Source organism: Populus alba, chromosome 13 (assembly GCF_005239225.2).
Source record: "Populus alba chromosome 13, ASM523922v2, whole genome shotgun sequence".
In the NCBI taxonomy this organism is placed as follows: Eukaryota; Viridiplantae; Streptophyta; class Magnoliopsida; order Malpighiales; family Salicaceae; genus Populus; species Populus alba.
Window position 1 is genome coordinate 13,941,806 of NC_133296.1, and position 21,143 is coordinate 13,962,948.

The window sequence follows — 21,143 nt, forward strand, 5'->3', positions numbered from 1 at the left end:
TTGTATGAGATTGGCGTGTCCCCCTGTTGGGTTAGTCCTATTTCTTTAGATTGGAGTCTATAATTTATTTACCTTTTACTTTAACTTTGGCTTTTTTATTTAAAATTATATTTAAATATATTTAGTTGAAAAAAAAATTAAATTAATAATTTTAATATACTGATATAAAAATAATCTAAAAAAAATTACAAGCAACCTTTTAAACAGACAAATTTTCACCTCGTAGGCGCCAAGAACAACGGCCATTGCACACATATCAAGAAACCAGCCAAATTGCCCACGAGCTGCTAGCCTTGCTCCTTGTTTGATCAGACCAATTTCAGGTCAGATTCTCTCCGTCTCACACACTCACATTGAAACTCTCAATCGCTTACCAAATCTCAATGTTCCAAATTTATGTTCTTTTCAAGGACGAGGTAGTGATGAAACATGATTTCATCTGTTATTTCAAGATTTAGATTTTGCTCTTCATCAACAACTCTCATTTGGGTTCTTCCTTTTTTCTCCGAATCCGTTCTTATTGTCACATTAATCGTCTTCAGTAAGGATTATTTTCATCTGGGGTTTTGAATTTACAGGATTTTATTGCATTAATGTACTTATTTTAGGTCTTTTTTAATTAATTTATTTAGTATTGATGGCTTCTTCAATGTTTTTTATCATCTGCATCCTCCAGTCAACCATTGCAATAACATTAGGATCATTAATAATGTTCTATCTCAGAGAAATCTCGGTGGTTGGCCATGGTACTGAAACAGCTCAAAAGCTTTTAGGATCAACCCCGCATGACCAGCTGTTGATCCAGATCTCCAATTCTTTTGCGGGTCTGCTTCTGTTTGTAGTTGGTTTTTTGGTGTTCATGGTGGCATCTGTCAAGGACAGAGAGTTCCAAAACTTTTTTGCTAAAGGGTGTGCTCTTCTCCACGTAGTAATGGCTCTTTGGAGGTTTTGCTTTGAAAGAAGGGTTGAGGATTTGGCCTGGGATTGGCCCAAGCAGGTAGTTGGAGATTTTGTGATGGCACTTTCATGGGTGTTCTTTCTCTTGTATACTTGGAGGGAAAAATATGATTAGACTTAAGAAGATCCGTGTCTCAATAATGTAGAAAAACATTGAAGATTTCTCAATGTTTGGTGGCGGCACTGTTGAGTATTAATGCAGCTGCAGATCACAGCTTTTTCTGGCATAAATGTGCACATTGCTTTTTCCAATCAAGGAGAGAGTTGGAGGTGGAGCACGCTTCTTCATTATAGGGTTAGTGCATTGTGACAGTGTGCCTACTGTGCTTTGAAGGGATGGATGGCCTTTTGAGGTCTTTGATATATCTTCCTCCATTTTGAGAATTATGCCAACTCTAGAAGAGATTCAATTTATTGCCTCTTGTATTGACCTTAAAATTTATAAGACTCAAATGAATAATTTTTAAAAAACAAATTTAAAATCTGACTAATTAAACTACACCCTTTATCATCTTTCTTTATCTTCCCATCTCTGTTTCTTTGTTTTTTGCCCACTCATGAGAGGAATCAATGTCAAAAATGGGAAGTGCATGTCTGCATAACATGATGCAGTAATTATGTAGTCTTTGGCACCAACAACAATGTCACATGAGCTTCAATTGTGGCTGAGATGTCATGGTCTATCGGCTATATATGGCCATAGGGATCATAAAATTGGGAGTACTTGCTCTGTGGATCCATCTCAAGCAATCAATATCTAGGTAGATAGGGCCTAGAGAGCTTAATTTTCCAAGCATCCCAACAAAATGGTGCTAGCCCACCCTGTAAGTGGTCCTCCCTCTCGAGGCTGAGCATCTGGACCAGAGAAGAGCTACCTCCTCTCTCCCCTTTCTTGAACAGTATTATAAATAACATGCAGCAAAAGGGCACTGAGAAATAAAGGTGAATCTCATGCTCACATGTCTCACCTAACTTAGGTAACATGGCACTAAGAATTCATATGCCCAGACAAACACTTCTTGTCTTAAAAAAGAAGAAAAAACACGATCCATTCAGCTGAAAATTGGCAGTGTACACCGTGGACGTGAAGCATTGGATGTGCTCATGAGTTCCTGGAGTTCTCACGTTGTGTTGTTCCTTGGAGCAGGTCCGAATAAAGAAGAGGAAGAGCAGGGAAAAGTTAACTTGCCATGGAACTTCTTAGATTCTGCAAGGTGTAAAGCAAGAGCTTGGCAACCTGAACAAGGAATCTGCCATGGCAAGTGTCGACAGGGGAGCTAAATGAAGACACCCCAAATGCCTAAACCAGACTTTTGGGTCCTAAAGTGCCAGACCAAAAACGCTTTATTTACCAAAAATCAAAGCTTAAGAGCCCAAAAACAGAAGTTGCCTGGAAAGGGAGAACCCAAAACTGGTCGCCCTTTGTAACCAAGACTTGGGTTTTACTTGGACCATATCGGTTCCATAAATAAATTCCATTCCCCTCCACTCCCACCTTGAGCAAGTGTACACACTCTCCAAGCATACAGATTTGACTAAACATTTTCTTTTCTAGTTAAAAAATCTAGCAGCTTTTTAGATGCTTATTTTTTAGAAGTGTAGAGTGGTAAATGTTATGTTTTCAATTATATTTTAAAATAAAAAAATTATTTTGGCTGTTTTTATTTAAATTGTAGTTTAAAACGCTACAAATGGTGTAAATGAATGGTATTAGATTTTTTAAATTAAGATAGAATTTGTTAGTTTTTGAAAGTATAAATTAATATTTAAATATGGTATTTATAATGGAATTAAAATTAAAAAAAAATAACATGTCTTAATATATCATCCACTGTAAATTCACAGAAAAATTATTTTCGTATACATGTGTAATTCTTCAACTAAAAAAATTATATGATAATATAGAAAAAATTATATCATAACATTCTATAGTTCAGTCAAGGTCACATTTTATTTTTAATTTTTGAATATTTGAAGTAAGAGAAATTGTGTTTAGAAAAAATAAAAGATTTTATTGCTATTTTATTTGAGTTATTGATATATTAATATAAAAATAGTTTAATCTTTTTATCCTATCAAAAAATTATGTTACAAACTATAATTTTTAAAGAAAAAACTTGATTATTAAATATAATTTTTTTTTTTTAAAAAAAAGTAAATTAACTATTTACCATCCGGGTTGGCACCCAGGCACCCCTATAAGATTTTGAGGCTTTAACAAAGCTTTAAAGGAAGAAAAGTGCTTCCACGGACCATTACTGAGAGTGTTATTGTGCCTTTGTAATGATACTGTCTGACCCTTTCGATTAGATAGGTGCCCGAAAAAATCATCAAAAGCAAACCCAAGGCCACCCAGGAGAGATGGAGAGGTAAAATTCAAGCAAAAGACCAAAGCAAGGATAAAAATCAAAGCTTGTTGTCAAGATATGGAGCAAGAAGAACAAGAAACCCCAACACCAAGATCACCGAGAACACCGAGGGCATCATCAACAGCATATAGTTTGGTGCTTGCAATCATGAGCAAAAGGAGAACATGGGTATGTCTTTTTGTTATAGTATATGCAATCTTGTTATCATCCTCATGGAACTGGCTCAAAACCATACTTTCTTGGTACAAACAACAAGAATCTCAATCTAGCTCTGCATCCGGGTGGCCTGCTTTGTATGCGTCGGTGCTTCTTGGCGCAGTCTTCGGACTCCTTTCAATGGTTGCAGCTCTTGCTGTGGCTGTGCCTGCCACCTTGGTTATATGGATCACGGTTGTGGTTATGTTAACTTTCTTCGGGAAGCCAAGGAGGGTTTTGGTTATTGAAGGGAGAAAGATTACAAAAGAGATTATTGGGTTTGTGTTCAAGACTTTGTTGAAGGAAGGGAATGCTGTGGCTGCTGTTTGTGCTGTTTTGGGATACTTTGTTATTTTCAGAAGGAATTGTGAGGTTGATTAAGCGAGTCTTGCTGATGTGTTCTTGGCTCTGGGACATGGAGATGGAAATTGGGAAAGTGGATGTTTTTTATATCTTCTTGTTTCTTGGTTTTAGTAGATAGGGATGTGAAGAAATGGGAAAGCTTAACTGTAATGGCTCTACTTTTTTCCTAATTTTATTGTATGTTATTTATAATTAATGTGATTATTAATCAACTGATCTCCATCTAACAAGATGAATCAAGTTGTTTCTGGGGATAATTAGAGATTAGAGAAAAAAAAATGGAAACCTTGAAGGGGGCTGGGTGGACATTATTGCTGCTCCTTCTAGTTTTTTAACTCGCTGATGACCAAAGATTTTCGTGTATTTTGGGATCTTGGGATGCATTTCGTTGAACATGGGACCTTGATGAAAGAGGAAAACAAGGTTCAAGCTTTGAATGCAGCAGATCTCCAATGTCCATAGCCCACAACTTCTTCTATGATTGTGAGAGGCTGGCAGACTAGAATAGTAGAATTTAATCAATTGTGTCGGTCAAATTATTTGGACAGATGTTAACAGGAAAATGAGAAGATATTATCCATTTACAACATGGAAATCCGCTCATTAATTAAAGTCAGCTGTGATTATTTCAATTCTGACTACTGTTTGTGATATAATCGCTCAACATGTCAAGGAATGCCCATTGAAAACCAGGAATATAGGTTTCTTCTGCTGGAGGTTCAAGTATTTCTAGAGAATACTCAGATGATATAATCAAGAAAGTGGCGTCGCCCTCCCCAGCTTTGATCGACCTGAGAGGAGTGAGGAGGCCATGTTCATAATTTAATCCATGGCGTAGCCCTAACTTTGCAGAAAGTTGAAGTCTTCTTTACTTTTCTATACAAGTCCATGCGCAATTTGTCAAAATCAGACGTTTAGAAATGCCTTCTTGATTCACATGTCTTGCTAGCAGCCATGAAATGGCAATCATCATCTCTGAAGAATTTTCCCGTGTGGCTGCTTGAGAGAGCAAGTGGAAGGCCCTTTAATTGGAAATTGACTAAGAGAATGCCGTAGAAAATGCCCTAGCAGCCTTCTTTCTGTTTAGACGAAGACAACGACAAGGATTTTGTTAAGAGCTCGAATATGGTGGCTTCTCTTGAACTGGTCCTTGGCATCCATGATCATTATCGGCCATCTTCCCAAGAAGCCCTAGCTTTTACCAGGGTCAAGATGAGGTCAAATGGGCAAGCAGAAAGCAGAAGCCCAAACTCCTAACCAAATCCATTATCATCCTTAGAAAGCCATATTCATGAACTTCAAAGACTCTGGCCCGGAAAACTTCCCAGGGACCGTTTGATAGTGCATTTCAACTTGCGTTTCGTCAAATTTTGAATTTTTTTTTTTTACTAAAATTGAGTTCGATTTATATTTTTTTATCATTTTGATGTGTTGATGTCAAAATTGATTTTTAAAAAATGAAAAAACATCATTGGCATGTATTTCGGCATGAAAAGCATCGTAGCCTTAGATTTTGCAGGATAATCAGGCTGTCATGAGATCACGTGTATGTATTTACCACCTGCGGCGGCTATGGCGCCGCTGCCACGCCATTGAATTCAATACACGAATTAATCATGTAAAGGGAGTTTGAACAATGTTATTTTCTAAAAAAGATTGGATTTTTTCACGGACCGGACCTGTACTCTGTCTCGGATTAGCGCGTCGCCGGAGCATGAGAAGGTCTAGTGGAACGGTGGTAAGATTTTCATACGGAGCAGATAGAGCTTCGTTAGCTTGGTGTGGCAATTATTTCAAGGATGATCGCAAATTTCATTGCCTTTTCTTTTAAGTTTTGCAGGTGACCTATAACCCAAAATCACTAGCCCCTTCTTCCCAATTTTGCAGAACTTTTACTGCATTGAATGGCCTGCCCTAAAGATGTAGCGTATAGGCCATTCGTCTGAGGCTTGGCTTTAACGGCGGTGATGGTCTGATATCTTGTGAGCTTTCGGCGGAGAGCCTTAGGTCTGAACGGAAGTAGCCGCACTTGGCTTTTCCTCCTCCTGTGGAGTATGGACCAAACTTCTAATGTCTGCCACACAATTAATGCCAGCAGACAGTAAGAATATTTTTATTTAAATTCTTAATCATTTTGAAAGCATACAATTTATTGGTTTTATTAAAAAGAATTAAGGTTGAGGAAACATTACTATACCCGAAGACATTTTATTATTTATTAAAATTATAAAATTACTTTTGATTAAAAAAATTGAATTAGATATTTTTTTAGATATTAAATCAGGTTTAAACAATTCATCCAAGTTTACATGGATTTTCTTTTTAAGCTGATATTGTTTTATTTTTAATTTTTTTTAGTTTTGCTTTGTTATTTTTTTGATATGTTTTCTATGGAATTAACCTCATGTTCTTGATCAAGATCACCAGTTTCAAAGGTTAAGACATGTTTTTTAATTAATTTATTTTAATTTTACCATTTTAATTTTTTTTCCGTGTATTTTTTTCTATGAGATTATCTCATTTTTATACCCATGATTTTTTATTTCATCCAGTTTAATAGAGTTTTTATGTTTTTTTTTTAATTATTTATTTTTATGTAATTTTACCTTTTTTAATGTTGAGTTGTTTAATGGTTTGGATGGGCTGAGGTTTGGGATTTTTATTTTTTTTATTGTTATTTTTCATTGTCAATATATTTATTATTGTTATATATTTTTTTGTTAATATTATTTAAATCATTATTGGATGAATGACTTGGATCTCGTAGTTTTTTAATCTAACTTTTTATATATAAAGAAAAATGTCCGGCTACCGCGGAGAACAGGCAACAAATCTAGTGCATGTACTAAAACAATATGCTGTTACTTTTGTAAATGAAAAATAATGTTTATATCCCACTCCTCCATTACTTATTTTAAAAAAGAAATTAATATGAATGTTCGAGTTAGTTTATGTATATCTCGATTAATTTTACATATTCTAAAATTAACGATTATATAAATTTTAAATAATTATTATATTAACAATATTCGAGATTATAGGAGATTAAACTCTTCCATTACTTTAATTGACGAATAAGAGGATCCTGGGGAAGATATGGGTTACATTCGTGCTTTAATTAGCCCAATTTTAGTTAGGATGACCAAACTAATGCTAAATTTAATGGGACAATGCCCGCCTAGCAAGGTTGAAGAAAAAATTGAAAATGATCTTGTCAAAGGAAAAATTATTATATGTGTTCTCATGCAATTTTTTTATATGATGTATTTTTGATATCATATTAATTAACATTAAGTTCTTTTTTTAAAAAAAATGCAATTATATACTCTTTATTATTTTAATTTAAAATTTATTTGTGATATCAGTATATCAAAATAATTCAGAATAAATCTAAAAAAAAATTTAATAGTTTTTTTAAAAAAAACACATGGCGTGGCTATGCAAACAAATACACCCTTTTAAGTGTCTGTTTAGTATTATGACAGCAATTGTTTTTTAAAGTATTTTTTATTTGAAAATTTATTAAAATAATTTTTTATTTTTTAAAATTTTTTTTTTGACATCAACACATAAAAAAATTAATTAATTTAAAATAATAATAAAAAATTAAAATAGAAAAACAAACGCACCCTGTAACGACCATGTTGAATCGCATGTCACGATCACTAACCTTCGCATTGTTGAGCACATTGCACTAAAATATCTATCCATGTTAATATAATGTGCTCACAGAAATTTAAAATAAAATGAAAATATTAAAAAAAATATTTTAAAAACAGAAAAACAAACGCACTCTGTACCGACCATGTTGAATCCGCTGTCACTATTGCTATCCTTCGCATTGTTGCGCACATTGCACTAAAATATCTATCCATGTTAATATAATGTGTTTAGAGAAATTTAAAATAATTTGTTTTAAGATATTTTTTTAACCATTAAATTTATTCAATTCAATGATTATATTATTATATTATTATACAGTACTCTAAATACTAAATAATGTGAAGAAATCACTATTCTCCGACCATTAAATACTATTGATTGCTATAGTATTTCTTTAAATGGTTTTTTATTTTATTTTACTGGGAAAAACATTGTAATTTTCCTCACAAAACATTATCAATTGCTACAACGTTTTTTCTTATGGGTTTTTGTCCTTCCAAAATTATCCTTGTTGTTTTTTTTTTAATATTAAATTGGTAGAAAATTAACTTTATAATTTTTTTTTACTTTTTATTAACAAAAAAGTTAAATTATATGGTGAAAACACTATATTCTTCTTCACAAAACACTGTGGATTGCTATAAATCATTTTGTTTAGTCTCTAAGTTTTTTATCACCAACACAACCTTTTTTTTTCATCATGAAATATTTATTCAATCGTATATTTAGTTTCTATAACTTATCTAATGATAGTTCACAACTATAATATTATCAAGTGTATTGTTTTATAAGTCTACAGCTACACAGAGACATGTCATCTCGTATTTACTATAAAAACAAATCCAAAGAATAAAAACTTTGCTGCCTAAAGATTGATAGCTCTAATGTAGATTTAGAAATAATTATTTTTTATTCGGTTTGATTTTTATTAAACAAAACAATTAAATTGAAAATTTTTAAAATAAAAAAAAAATCTAAACCGAACCAAAACCGATTCAAACTGATTGATTTTGATTCGGTTTAGTTTTTAGAAAAAAAAACCTGTTTAAATTGGTTTAACCTTATTTTTTTAGGTTTGGCTCTGTTTTTTTTGTTTAGGTTCTTTTTTATTTGGTTTTTTTTAGTTTCAGGTTTATAAAATTGAATCAAACAGGTTAATTTTTTTAAAATTTTAATCGTTTAATTAAATTTTTTTTCAATTTTTTTTTCTTAATTTAATTGGTTTTGTGATTTTTTTGTCACCCTCTATAGTGTAGACTGTAGTCTTGTGATATGCTGCTTGGCTCCTACCGAGTGTCGGTGGCTCTCTGTAATGGAACGACAACACTATATTTCTATTTTTAGGAATCTGTGCTTAAATTTGTAGGGAGTAACATAATATTATCCTTGGAGATCGCAAATAAAAACACATGGGAAACAGACAGGCCTTTTTTCAAAAAATAAAAAATAAAAAACTAACAGAGCTTTTTTAAAAAAATATTAACGGACAACTATATTATATTATGTTAATTTATCAAATGCACAACAAAATAATACATAGATTACTTTGCGAATATAGTCAATTCATGTCAAAATAATAAACCCAAAATCTCATCTTTGTTTCTTTAGGAGAATTCTTTTAAACTACAACCCAAATGATTAAATTTGATGTTATATAATTCAAGCTAAGAAAAAAAAATTATTGGATCAAACAATGAAATTAATCTATGATTTGATTGATCTATTTAAAATTTTTAAACATAATTTTAATTTTTTTAAACAATAAAATAATAATTTTTTAATTAATTTATATCAACGACTCATCAAATCTTAAGATAAAGATTAAATTTAATTGAATAATATAAACCTCTCATCCAATGGCTAAGTATGCTTTTAGCTCATTTTTATAGTGTATTGGAAAATATATTTACCTTTCCACTTCCATGTACCATAAGAACCAATCAAGAAATTACTAGAGATAGATTATAAGATAAATCTATAAACAAGAATTTTTTTTTATATCTATCTGTTTTTATATTTTAAATTTTTTTTTTAAAAAATATTTGTTTATTTTTTTTTCTTACTTCAAATTAATATTTCTTTGGTATTTTCATACCGTTTTGATATGTTGAATGTGAAAAATAATTTTTTTAAAATAAAAAAACTATTATTTCAATGCATTTTCGAGTAAAAAACACTTTTAAAACAAATATTATCACACTTCCCAAACATTTTTTTTTTCATTTGAGAAAACCCCACTCTCTGAAAAGCGCACTTTATGGGTCCAAATGAGAAAGTAAAACCCCAGTTGTCTCAAGCTCTTATAAAATATACACACCCTGACTTAAACTTAGATCTGCTGTGCAAATCTCAAATCCTTTATCAAAACGGCACGGACTCCACAAACCACACTAATATATCAATACAATATATAGCTATCATGGTATGTGAAGTGCTCATTGTGGTCCAAATTTTAAGATAGGTACAAAATTTAGCATGTCCATATCAAGCATGGTCGAGGGCATTAAATTAAGTTATTTTACACAAAATGATAAAGAAATGTGATGTACTCTCCTCCTTGGTCACCACGTATTTTGAGCATCTAATCAGCCTTGAATATTCACAGCCAAAATCCAGAGATGCACGATGGTGTGCTAAAATGACAAGTCCATGTCACGAGAATGAAACCGTGAAAAGATATTTTAATTTAATATTTTATGTTATTAAATGAGTTTTTAAAATATAATTTATATTATTTTTAATATATTTTTTAAAAGTGAAAATCTTTTAGATTTAAAAATTATATATGTTCATATTATTGTATATTTTTATTAAATAAATAAAAATAATAAGATTTAAATTCACTATTTAATTATTAAGATTATTAAGATTCTGATATTATATTAAAGAGTGATTTGAATTTAATAATTTAAATTAATAAATAAAATTTATATTGTTTTACAGATATTTTATAAGAGTGTATTTTGTAATAATGCAGAGGAAAGAGAAGGAGGCCTGCGTACTGCTGCGATACAGCAGAGACAAGGAGTGCCTGGCAAGGACAAAACACCCCATTTTCTTTGGAAATAGTCAGACCCCAACACGCACAAAAGTTCAACACGCAGCACTTGGTTCCTCCTCGGATTATGCCATTGAATCCGGCACTCATCTCTCTTATTATTTACAATCAACACTTGCAGCGAAGAACAGGCTCTTCTAGGCCTATAAGTTGTGGTGGAGTAAACTTAATTATCTTTCAGATTTGTAAATCACTAGTGGGTATATTCTTTATGTCAACACTCTCAACTTTTTTATAAAAAAGTATGTTTCTGGTTTCGTATTTTTGATGGGTGTTTGATATTGTAATATATAATAATTTTTAAATATTTTTTTTATTTGAAAATACATTAATATATTATATGAAAATACTAAAAAATCATTAATTTAATATTATTTTAAGTTAAACGCAAAAGCCAAAACAAAAACAGTTCATGTATTCACTCATCATGCCTAGGTTAGTGTATATATTTGAAATGTTTGAAAATGTGGTAGTCATTGTGGTTAAAACTTGAAAGTACTTTTTTTTTGATTATTTAAAAATTTATTAAAATAATATTTTTTTTATTTTTAAAAATTAATCTTGATATTAACATATCAAAATGTTCTAAGAACATAAACAATTAATTTAAACCAAAAAAAATAAATTTGCTTAAAAATACAAATTCATCTTCGTTCACAAACACTACCTTACAAGGTTGTTCAGATGGTTATGACTTACGAGGTGGTTGCTTCTCTTGCAGGTTCATGGGATGTGTTCCCTTTCAATGCAATTTGGACGATGTTTTCGATGAATTCAACGTTAAAAGGAACAGCCCAAAATTATATTAAAATCATGGACTTAATTCATGGCGTGTTTATAGGCTGTCGCCCTTTGTTTTTCCATTTAATTATTTTTTATTTCTTGTTATTGAAACTATATCACAAAAAAAAAAAAGGTTTAATACTTATAAAAATAGGTCGTGACAGTCAGCAGATTCTCAGTATGAATTAATTAAGACGTGATATTTTCTTGTCAATAATTTAAGGCAATTTCTATATTGTTACTTGAGAATATCATAATTATAATGCCTTCAGCTTACAAATTATTAAATATCTCTTTTATTCTTTTATAATAATATATGCTATTCATCTCATAACTATGCTAATTAATAATATGGACTCCCCTATAATAAATTAACAGACTCAAAATCTCTAGAAATTAAATAATAATAATGAACAAAAACAAACACATAATTTGTTCATCAACCATCCACCAACCAAATCCCTAGTGTCGTCTTCAAGATCCCTAGCTAAACCAAATCCACTGCGTTTTTGCAGAGAAGGAGACACTTGTACTGGATTATATTAAATGTTTGGTTACCTGTAACAAGTGCAAGAAAGCAAACGTAGCCCTCTCTTTCTCTCGTGCACTTAAATTATTTCTCCTTCACAAATCCTATATTTTATTGCTTTATCGTTTCTTCTTTTTATCATACAAATATAAATCTTGACTGGTGTCGGCATGCATACATCTCAACATTCAAAAGAATAATCTTTTTTTAATTTTGAAGGACAACAACTTAATTAGTTATATCTTGAATTTATTTTTTAAATATCATCAGTTTAAGTTACATAAATTTTAGGGTCACTGAAAGCTTAAATGATCGTTAATTTCAAGGTTTGTGAAATTAGTCGAAATGCACGCAAGCTAACTCGGACATTCATGGGTTTAACAGGTAAAACCAGGTTTACGTAAAAAAAAAAATTGATGGTGTTATTTTTCCTTGAACCATAGTTTTAAAAACCATCTAGAAGAAGGTTCGAGTCTCGAGCCGAGACGATTAACTTAGCATTAAAACAATAATGTTTTAATAAAATAAAAAATAATAGGTTTTTAAATGAGTTATAAGTCACTTGAGTTTTTAACAAGGATTAAATCGAGACAATTTTTTTCTTTGTTTTTTCTAACTTACACCGATCAATATACTCTGGTCATCCGAGTTGATCTATTAGGTTTTCTAACTAGGTCCTTAAAAATAAAAAAAATCTCTATTTGTGTATTTTTAATGGAATCATATTAAAAAAAAATAGAATATTGTTTGTTTCTTAAATTGGGAAAGGGCATTCTTTAGATACAAGGGGAAGACCGAGAAATAAGAAAAATATTCAGAAGTAAAATAACAGTGTCGAACTATTTTTAATTTCTTCTATATTTAGCCCAATGGTTGGAAGAGATTCTATGACTCCAATCTTTGTCTTCCAGAATATTTATATGATTCTTTATTTTATGTGATTTTTAGTTTAATTATATAGTCAATAAAAGTCAAGATCCTCTTATTAATTTTAAAACAAGAGGGAGTGAAAGAGGAAACAAATACTTTTAACAATTTATATAATTGTGTACCTTATAAATAATTAACAATATTTAATAGATTATTCATTGGTGCATGGTCGCATTCTAAGATCAAGTGAGCTGCACCCACTAGTGCATTTTATCTACACTCTCATCTTATTAGTATCTTATTAAAACTTATTTGGAAATCAATATGGTGTGTAAAGGGTTATGGGTCGGACAAGTTAATTCAAATAAATTTTTAAATATTAAAATCATGCTGCTTTGACTCATTTTTAATAAAAAAATCAATTGAATTTTAACTAGCTTATGAATTGATTCATTAAATCAGATGGATTATATATAACCATGATTGGTAAGCAAATGAATTTCAATGATAATCTCGGAGAGTTTTAAATAAATCATTGTTTGAAAAGTTTATTTAAAAACCACACACTTGCATTAATATATTGTATGGTGATGATATGATGATCATGAAGAAGAGAATTATACCTATCTTGGTGAGAGATTTAAACTTCTCAAAAGGGCAACATAGCATCTATTTATTTGACTTTATACTTGAAAAAGACTCTTGGAGTTCTCCATCTGGGCATATGGTATAATGTCTTTCATGATGGAATGAGAAGATATGAACATGTAAGAGTTAGCCTCATCAATCAATGAATTGTATACTTTACATCTTTGCTTATTCTCTTAAACTTTTTGCTAAAATTTGACCAAAATTGTTTGATCTAGATATTTTTTTTTTTTTATGTAAAATGGAGCACCTCCATTATTTCTAGATATCACAACTAATATTTAATTAAAAATTTGTTTGTTTCATAAAAAATGTGATTTTTTAAAATATTATTTTCTGAATTTTTTTGTTATTTTTTATTATTAGAAGAGTTGATCTACTGAAAATACTTTTTAGTTAAAAAAAAAATTTAATTTAGATTTTCAAAAAAATAGTTTCTTTTTTACTTTGAGTAGAAAATACTCTATAGAGAGTTGCGAAAAAATAAAAAATATCTTGTTGTTTGTTAATTATATCAAATTTTGGTTCTTAATTTTTTGCTTGTTGTATATTTTATTTTGAGTCTTTTTTTATTTAATTTCATTTGTTAGAATTTGATTTAATTTGATTTTTATAGTTGGTCTCATTTTTTTTTTGTTATTTATTTTTTTTTAATTAAAAACTTTTATCTATCATATTTGATCCTTACTCTTTTTTATTGCTATTTATTTTATTTAAAATAATTTATAAAATAAGTTTTTTTTAATTTTATAATTTTTTTAATTTGTCAGATTTTATCTTATTCCTGAAATTACTATTTATTTTATTTGAAAATAATTTATTATATTAATTTTTTTTAATTGCATTTTCTTTCAATTTTTTATCTGTTAAATCCAGCCCCCATTCTTTTAAAAAACTTGAAAAAGAAATATTAATAAACAATGCCAAACTGTTGAAGTTCTATTTACCGAAGAAAAGTCACTCCTTTTAAAGTTAAAATAACTGGAATGCCGTGTTGTGTTATTTTTAACGGTGGAGGCTGCCGACAATGTGTTTACTGTAATCAAACCTTCTACGACAACAGATTAGTGCTACTGTACAAGTAACCCTACCTAATTACTAGGATTACCACTGTGATATTACCATTAATAATATAAATTATATTTTCAATTATTAATTAATAATTTAAAATATTAAGCTAAATTATTTTTTAAAATAATATCATAACTTTATTAATTAAATAAGTATGAGTTTAAATTTTATTTTATTTTATCTTATAAAAATTTAATATATATAAGATAATATAAATATATATATAAATATCAAGTTTAAAAAAATTTTTATTTAAAATAATACGTTATAAAATAATATAAATTATATATAAAAAATTTTTAAATCTAATTTTTTTATTTAATAATATAAATTATATAAAAGGGATTTATCTAAAAATTTAAAATATTATGAGTTGTGATGATTTTTTAATAGGAAATATTAAATGCTATTTAAAATTATTACCATATTACATATGTACTTGCTAATGTCCCACTTAAGAATTTAGATAAATGTTAATAATATAGAGCAAGAATTAGTAAATGATTTGTAACTTCAGTATTTTCATTATTTCTTACTTTAATTTTTTTCCCGATTATAAGCTGATGCGGTGTGAATATAAAGGCCAATGTTTCAGACAAATTGTTCTCGCTTTACTGTCAATGGAGATTTTATAAGGAAGTAATTAAATAATTTGCCTGATTGACCAACAGCAAGAAAAGGGAAAAAAAAGGAAGGTGAAACTCTGGTGCATAAAGCCAAGGGTCCATGCCAAAATCGTCAGGCTCACATGGCTAGCAGTTTCCAAGATCCAACAACTCCCTAACCAGTCCCTGAAAGCATTGTCTGCTACATAAGCAAACTTGGATGCGAGAAAAAGAAAGAAATGGCAGAAAAGACTGGTATCGAATCTAAGAAAAGCCATGAGAGATCACATGAGGATGAGGTGTAAGAGGAGTTTCCCATTTTCTCTCCTTTGTTAAATTTAGAATTATTTTGGTGGGGAGAGAGAGAGAGTAGCACAATCATATATGGCCCATTGGTGTTGAATTGGGTTGGAAACAAACTTGTCCAGAAGAATATTGAATTTGAAGAAACAGAGAAATCTTTTCAAGTCTTGTAGATCTGTTTTTAGTTTTTACTCAACAGGTTGATGCCAACATTCCACCACGCACCCACCATCATTACCTCAATTCTCATCTTCTTTCTCTCTTTTTATCCTTGACGGTCTTCAATGGTGGTGACTTATTAGGTGAGCTGTCTTTTGTTTCCATTGCTTTCTTCGCCTTCATGTCTCTTTGAAAGTTTGAATCTTTCTTTATTTCTTGAACCAAATACCCTGTCTCTATCACTTTCACCATATAAAAGCCTCAAACATTAAAATACAAGACAGCAACATACGAATCATTCTCTCATTTGGGTTTTTGATAAGTTTTGGGTGGTATCAAGTACTGTTTATAGATACCCTTTGAAAGAGTGATCTGGGAGTCCTAGAAATTGGCTACTGCAAGCATTTCTGGTTAAATCTTAGTCTAAGGTAGTGTTTGGGTGTCCAAAGTTGTGGGAATTCTAGATATAGAGACAAAAGTGTATCCAACTTTCCTTTCAATTTGTGCAATTTTGGTCCTTTATCATTTTTAGGTCATATATTGCATCATTATGCAGAAAATGGTAGCAGGAAATGGGCTACTTTTCCCGATTTTTGGTTTTGCATCATGTGTGGCTTTCATTTACATGTCTTTTGGTGACTTTATACTCACCAACCATCAAGAACACAGGGAGCTAAGTTTTGTGGGGAGAAATGGGACTCAGTTTATGGTGGATGGCAGGGCCTTTTACATTAACGGATGGAATTCTTATTGGTTGATGGATCATTCTGTCGATGAAGATAGGAAACCTAGAGTTAGTGCAATGCTGGAAGCTGGTGCCAAGATGGGTCTCACTGTTTGCAGAACTTGGGCATTCAATGATGGTGGCTACAACGCACTCCAGGTCTCCCCTGGTAGATTCGATGAGCGGGTCTTAAGGGTATGGCAATTGCTTTATTCCTTGTAGTTGTAGTTTAATTTTGCTCTGATGAATTGCCTGAATAAATTGCTGGAAAATTATGGACATGGTTGCTGTATAAACTTTACCTTACCACTCGGGCAATTTTGTCTGGTAGTCATTCTGATTTTTCATGCCTCTATCTACTGCTGTTTAAAAGTTTAGTTGTAATCAAGTAATTGTCTGTGAAACAACAACAACAACTAAGCCTCAATCCTAAACTAGTCCAGTCGATTTTATGGATCCTTTGGCCCCGATTCCAGAGATCATATACTTGTTGTCCATGAAAGCTATGTCATAAGGTCAGAAAAGATGCTAACGTGTAACATCTAATTGGTTTCATAGCAAATCACTAGAGTCCATAGATATACCATCAACACTGATGCATGCGCTCAATTAATTAGGCCTGTCTTATACTGTGTTTTAATTGATGAAATATGACTCCTTGAACTGTAAATGAGAAAAGCACAAGGGTCATAGAGAATAAAAACAAAGGAAACAGGTATATCATTTCAATGCCCTATACAAAGTAAGCAGTGTGCGTTAAGGATCCATAGGAGTTGTAGTGCCTCCCATTTTGTCCTCGTGTTAAATTTATCAGAAAGAACAAACTTTAAAGTTTATGTTGTAAATGGTTTTGATTCTATAATTTCTTATTGATTTTCTTTATTCTGCACCGTCACGCCCCAAAATATATTTTTGACAAAAAGTCTGCCTTCTCCACATAAACTTTCAATGAAGAAATAATTTAGGCTAAAAAGGGTTGAGTCTTTAAAGAATTTTCTCTATTCATGTTTATATTGAAAGGTTTTGGAGTTTTTAATGGCATTAACTCATTGAAAATGTCCAAAGCTGAGAATGCATTTTACTGATTTCATAGTTATCCAGATCAATAATGATAATACCAGCATTATTTTAATGACTGAGATTTTGGCAGGCTTTGGATCATGTTATTGCAGAAGCCAGGCAACATGGAATCAGACTACTACTTAGTTTAGTCAACAACTTAAAAGCATATGGTGGAAAGACTCAGTATGTGAATTGGGCATGGGAGGAAGGCATTGGTTTGAGCTCGTCAAATGATTCTTTCTTCTTTGATCCATCCATCAAAAGATATTTCAAGCATTATGTAAAGGTACTTATTTATTTTGCTAGCTACCTTGAAATAATTATAGAGCCAAATTGGGACTGCTCGAGTTCTTTTTTTCTGTTATCAAGGATGTGTCATAACATATCATCCGCACAGTTGAGTCTCTTTCCAAGTTTTGTTGAAAAGGAAAATTTCCTTCTCATTCATGTTGGTGGTTAGTACCCAGACTTTTTAGTGTACCCCTAAATGGAAGCAGATAGATGCTAGACATATTCGCATTAGCAGGAGTCATTTAGTTTATAATAAACACGAGGTCCAACTATTCACAATTGTAGCTTCTGTTAGTTATCCTTCTTTTACAGAAATAAGCCATGCCACCACATGCCTTAAACTTGTTGAGTGTAACTAATTGCCAAAGGTGGCTGCACTACACATCCTAATTTAGAATGGGTCGCAAATGCCCTCAGCAATCATTCATGAACTTAGGAAAAGTTATGCTCTGTCAAAGATTATTTACTGTGACTTCATCTGATGATAGATAGCATGAGTAAATGAAAGAAATTTCTTACGTCATTTTTTGCAAGTTATTAACTATTTATCCTTCATTTCCTCATGTTCCTTAGGATGAAGTTTTTATTGTATTTACATGCCTAAAACCATGATTGTTTTCCTTGCAAGAACTATTTAGCTGTTAGATATAGGATAGTATGTTTCGGTGTTTTTATTTTTCTTGTTAGGTATACTGAACTATTAGGATGCACAACTAGCAGCACTTCTTTTACCCAGATCTTCCTATATTTGATATCAAGTTCTTTAAAATTTGGTGCAACAATTCCTGATTTTCATTGCATTGGACCTAAACTATATGGTTGGAAGTTCATGAAAGCAAATGACATTTCTTTTAAGAAATCAATTTCATGCCTACTTATCTTGCAAGGCACTGTGGGAACATGTTAAGTTATAATTCTATAATACTTGGAACTATTTTGTTTCATTAGGAATTTTTTTTATCATTTCTAAAATAAGTCCTTTTTCCAGACTTTGTTGACCAGGAAAAACACCATCACAGGGATTGAATATAGGAATGATCCTACCATATTTGCATGGGAGTTGATGAATGAACCCCGTTGCATGTCTGATCCTTCAGGTGACACTCTTCAAGTAAGTTGTGAACTCTTTTCCCTTTTTATTTTCTTACAAACATCAAGTACTTCCAAACTTAAAGCTGGCTTTCAAATAAAATCATTAATTTCCCGGACTTGGGGCTTCATCTCAAACTTGGTTGCTGTAATAGCAACCATAATACTTTTTCTGTGAAATTATCATGAATAGGTGCGCTAGATTACTGAAAATATGTTCTAAACTCTCTCTCATGACTTGCACTTTTTTGACAACATCTACACATCATTGCAACTGAACGGAGGAAGCAAATGAATGTAGATGAACCAAACTATTTAGCTTCAAGCTTAGTTAAGTTGGAAACTGCCATAACCAAACCTTAATTCTGCCTTTTGCTTACTTGTGTATGTTTAGAGAACAGACTAAGAAGAGGGAGATATTTTTTTTTCCTTGAAATGATTGATTATTATGTGAGTATGCATTAACTCATGGCATCGAATTGCAGGATTGGATAGAAGAAATGTCAGCTTTCGTGAAAACAATTGACAAGAACCATCTTCTAACAGTGGGTCTGGAAGGTTTTTATGGTCCTAAAAATCCCAAAAGGTTAGCTGTGAACCCAGAATCTTGGGCATCAAGCCTTGGATCTGATTTTGTTCGCAACTCCAAAGCGCCTGCCATTGACTTTGCCTCTGTTCATATATACCCTGATCATTGGTAAGTGATGCATGTTTACTTAGCTCTATTGTAATTTGCTCAAGTCAGTAGAGAAAAAAAATAAAACCTGATGTTATTAACTAGCCATTATGTTTGTCTTTTTGTTATTTGGTTTGTGTGATGCATTTTGTGAAACACTGAGAAACCATGTTCCAGTTCTGCTGGAATACCCTTAATAGCTTTAAATGGTTGCCTTGTCCTTTCATGCATGTACATCTGACTTGTAACCAATTTATCCTTTTTATTGGTAGGTTTCCTCATCAAGAATTTGAAGATAAACTGAAATACGTCTCCAAGTGGATGCTTTCACACATTGAAGACGGTCACTATGAGCTAAATAAACCTGTCTTCTTCACTGAATTTGGTTTGTCCAACATGAACAAGGACTTCCAGCCATCTCAACGGGATCGATTTTACAAAACCATTTTTGACATCATATATAAATCTTCAAAGAGAAAGCGGGCTGGGGCAGGTGCTTTGATCTGGCAGTTGTTTGTTGAAGGAATGGACGAGTTTAATGATGATTTTGGGATTGTTCCATGGGAAAGGGAATCAACATACAGAATACTGACTGATCAATCATGTAGATTGGCCAGAATCCATGGAATTTCTCCACAAAATAAATATTTGAAAGAATTGTGTTTGCAGAGGCAGTGAAATTTAATGGTTCAATTTCTTTGTGGGGGGGGGGGGATATGAGTTCTCATTTGTGGTGTGGGATTGCTCCAGCAAGGGATTCAGGTCACAGGTTTTGTACCATATTCTTCTCAATTATATACAAGTTATGAAAGCAGGTAGATGAATTAGATATTATAGCATTATAGAGATTGCAGAGACTGCTGTAAAATCTTATGCTTTTCACATAAGAGGCTTATGATTTGATGCCTCAAAAAGGATGCCTCAAAAAGGAGGTTAGGTTTAGGAATTTATCTGCTTGTATTCAAAAGTGTGTTAGTTTATGGATTGTACAATTTGAAGCTCAAAAGGGCAAATGAAATCTTTACCTATCCGATGATTTTCTTTCGACTTTGTCACAAAAAGTTGTCTTGTCATTTTACCCCTTCATTAGCATGGACTCCATTCCCATGAGCTGGCAGTTTCTCAATTCCCTTGAGCAAGGCTACAATTTTTAGGGTTTTGCAAAACACACGAATTCAGAGAATACATCTTTTCTACATATTATGATCTCAACGATCCCCTGGTATTTCTGTTGGCACCACTTGGCGCAATACATTGTGCTGCAGGTAATTCATTGTCCAGCCTGGTGCATGCAGTAAACCTACCTCGACAAGCATCTGTTTAAGAAGCCCTGTAACAACAAAATGAAAGTATGAAATCTGTTGTCCGCCTACTTCTGTGTTCAATTTGAAGATAAGCTTGGACAGCTTGCAATTTGCAAGACGTTACATTTAAAGTCTGCATTTGCCAAAGCATGCAGTAACGCAGAAACATGATATGCAACGCATGTCCAATTTGCCACATTTTTGAAATGAAGTTCCCATAATTGGGAGTTACTCTTGCAAGCTAAAAACGTCAACTGCATTGATCAACTAGTTTGTTGGAAACATGGTCAAGTGTTTCCTCAAAAGTTGGCAAAAAAAAGAAAAGAAAAAGAACTGATTGGCTAAGTTTTACAGTGTTGGTACTAGTCAGCCCTGCAAAAAATAAGCAAATGTAAACATATTGATTTTTCTGTTTCAAATGAGG

At 31.7% G+C, this 21,143-nt stretch overlaps 3 protein-coding genes across 3 annotated transcripts; all 3 read left to right on the top strand.

The window, feature by feature from the left end:
* Nucleotides 1–242: 242 nt before the first annotated feature.
* On the top strand, nucleotides 243–1,502 carry LOC118050375 (uncharacterized). Its single transcript, XM_035060713.2, has one exon. The coding sequence runs from the start codon at nucleotides 638–640 to the stop codon at nucleotides 1,070–1,072; it is 435 nt and encodes a 144-aa protein (XP_034916604.1). The 5' UTR covers nucleotides 243–637; the 3' UTR covers nucleotides 1,073–1,502.
* Nucleotides 1,503–3,183: 1,681 nt separating this feature from the next.
* On the top strand, nucleotides 3,184–4,100 carry LOC118050376 (uncharacterized). Its single transcript, XM_035060715.2, has one exon. The coding sequence runs from the start codon at nucleotides 3,384–3,386 to the stop codon at nucleotides 3,900–3,902; it is 519 nt and encodes a 172-aa protein (XP_034916606.1). The 5' UTR covers nucleotides 3,184–3,383; the 3' UTR covers nucleotides 3,903–4,100.
* Nucleotides 4,101–15,098: 10,998 nt separating this feature from the next.
* Nucleotides 15,099–20,460, top strand: LOC118050377 (mannan endo-1,4-beta-mannosidase 2). Its single transcript, XM_035060716.2, has 5 exons — nucleotides 15,099–16,492; nucleotides 17,448–17,645; nucleotides 18,639–18,761; nucleotides 19,225–19,436; nucleotides 19,688–20,460. The coding sequence occupies exons 1-5, from the start codon at nucleotides 16,124–16,126 to the stop codon at nucleotides 20,091–20,093; spliced, it is 1,308 nt and encodes a 435-aa protein (XP_034916607.1). The 5' UTR covers nucleotides 15,099–16,123; the 3' UTR covers nucleotides 20,094–20,460.
* Nucleotides 20,461–21,143: the final 683 nt, after the last annotated feature.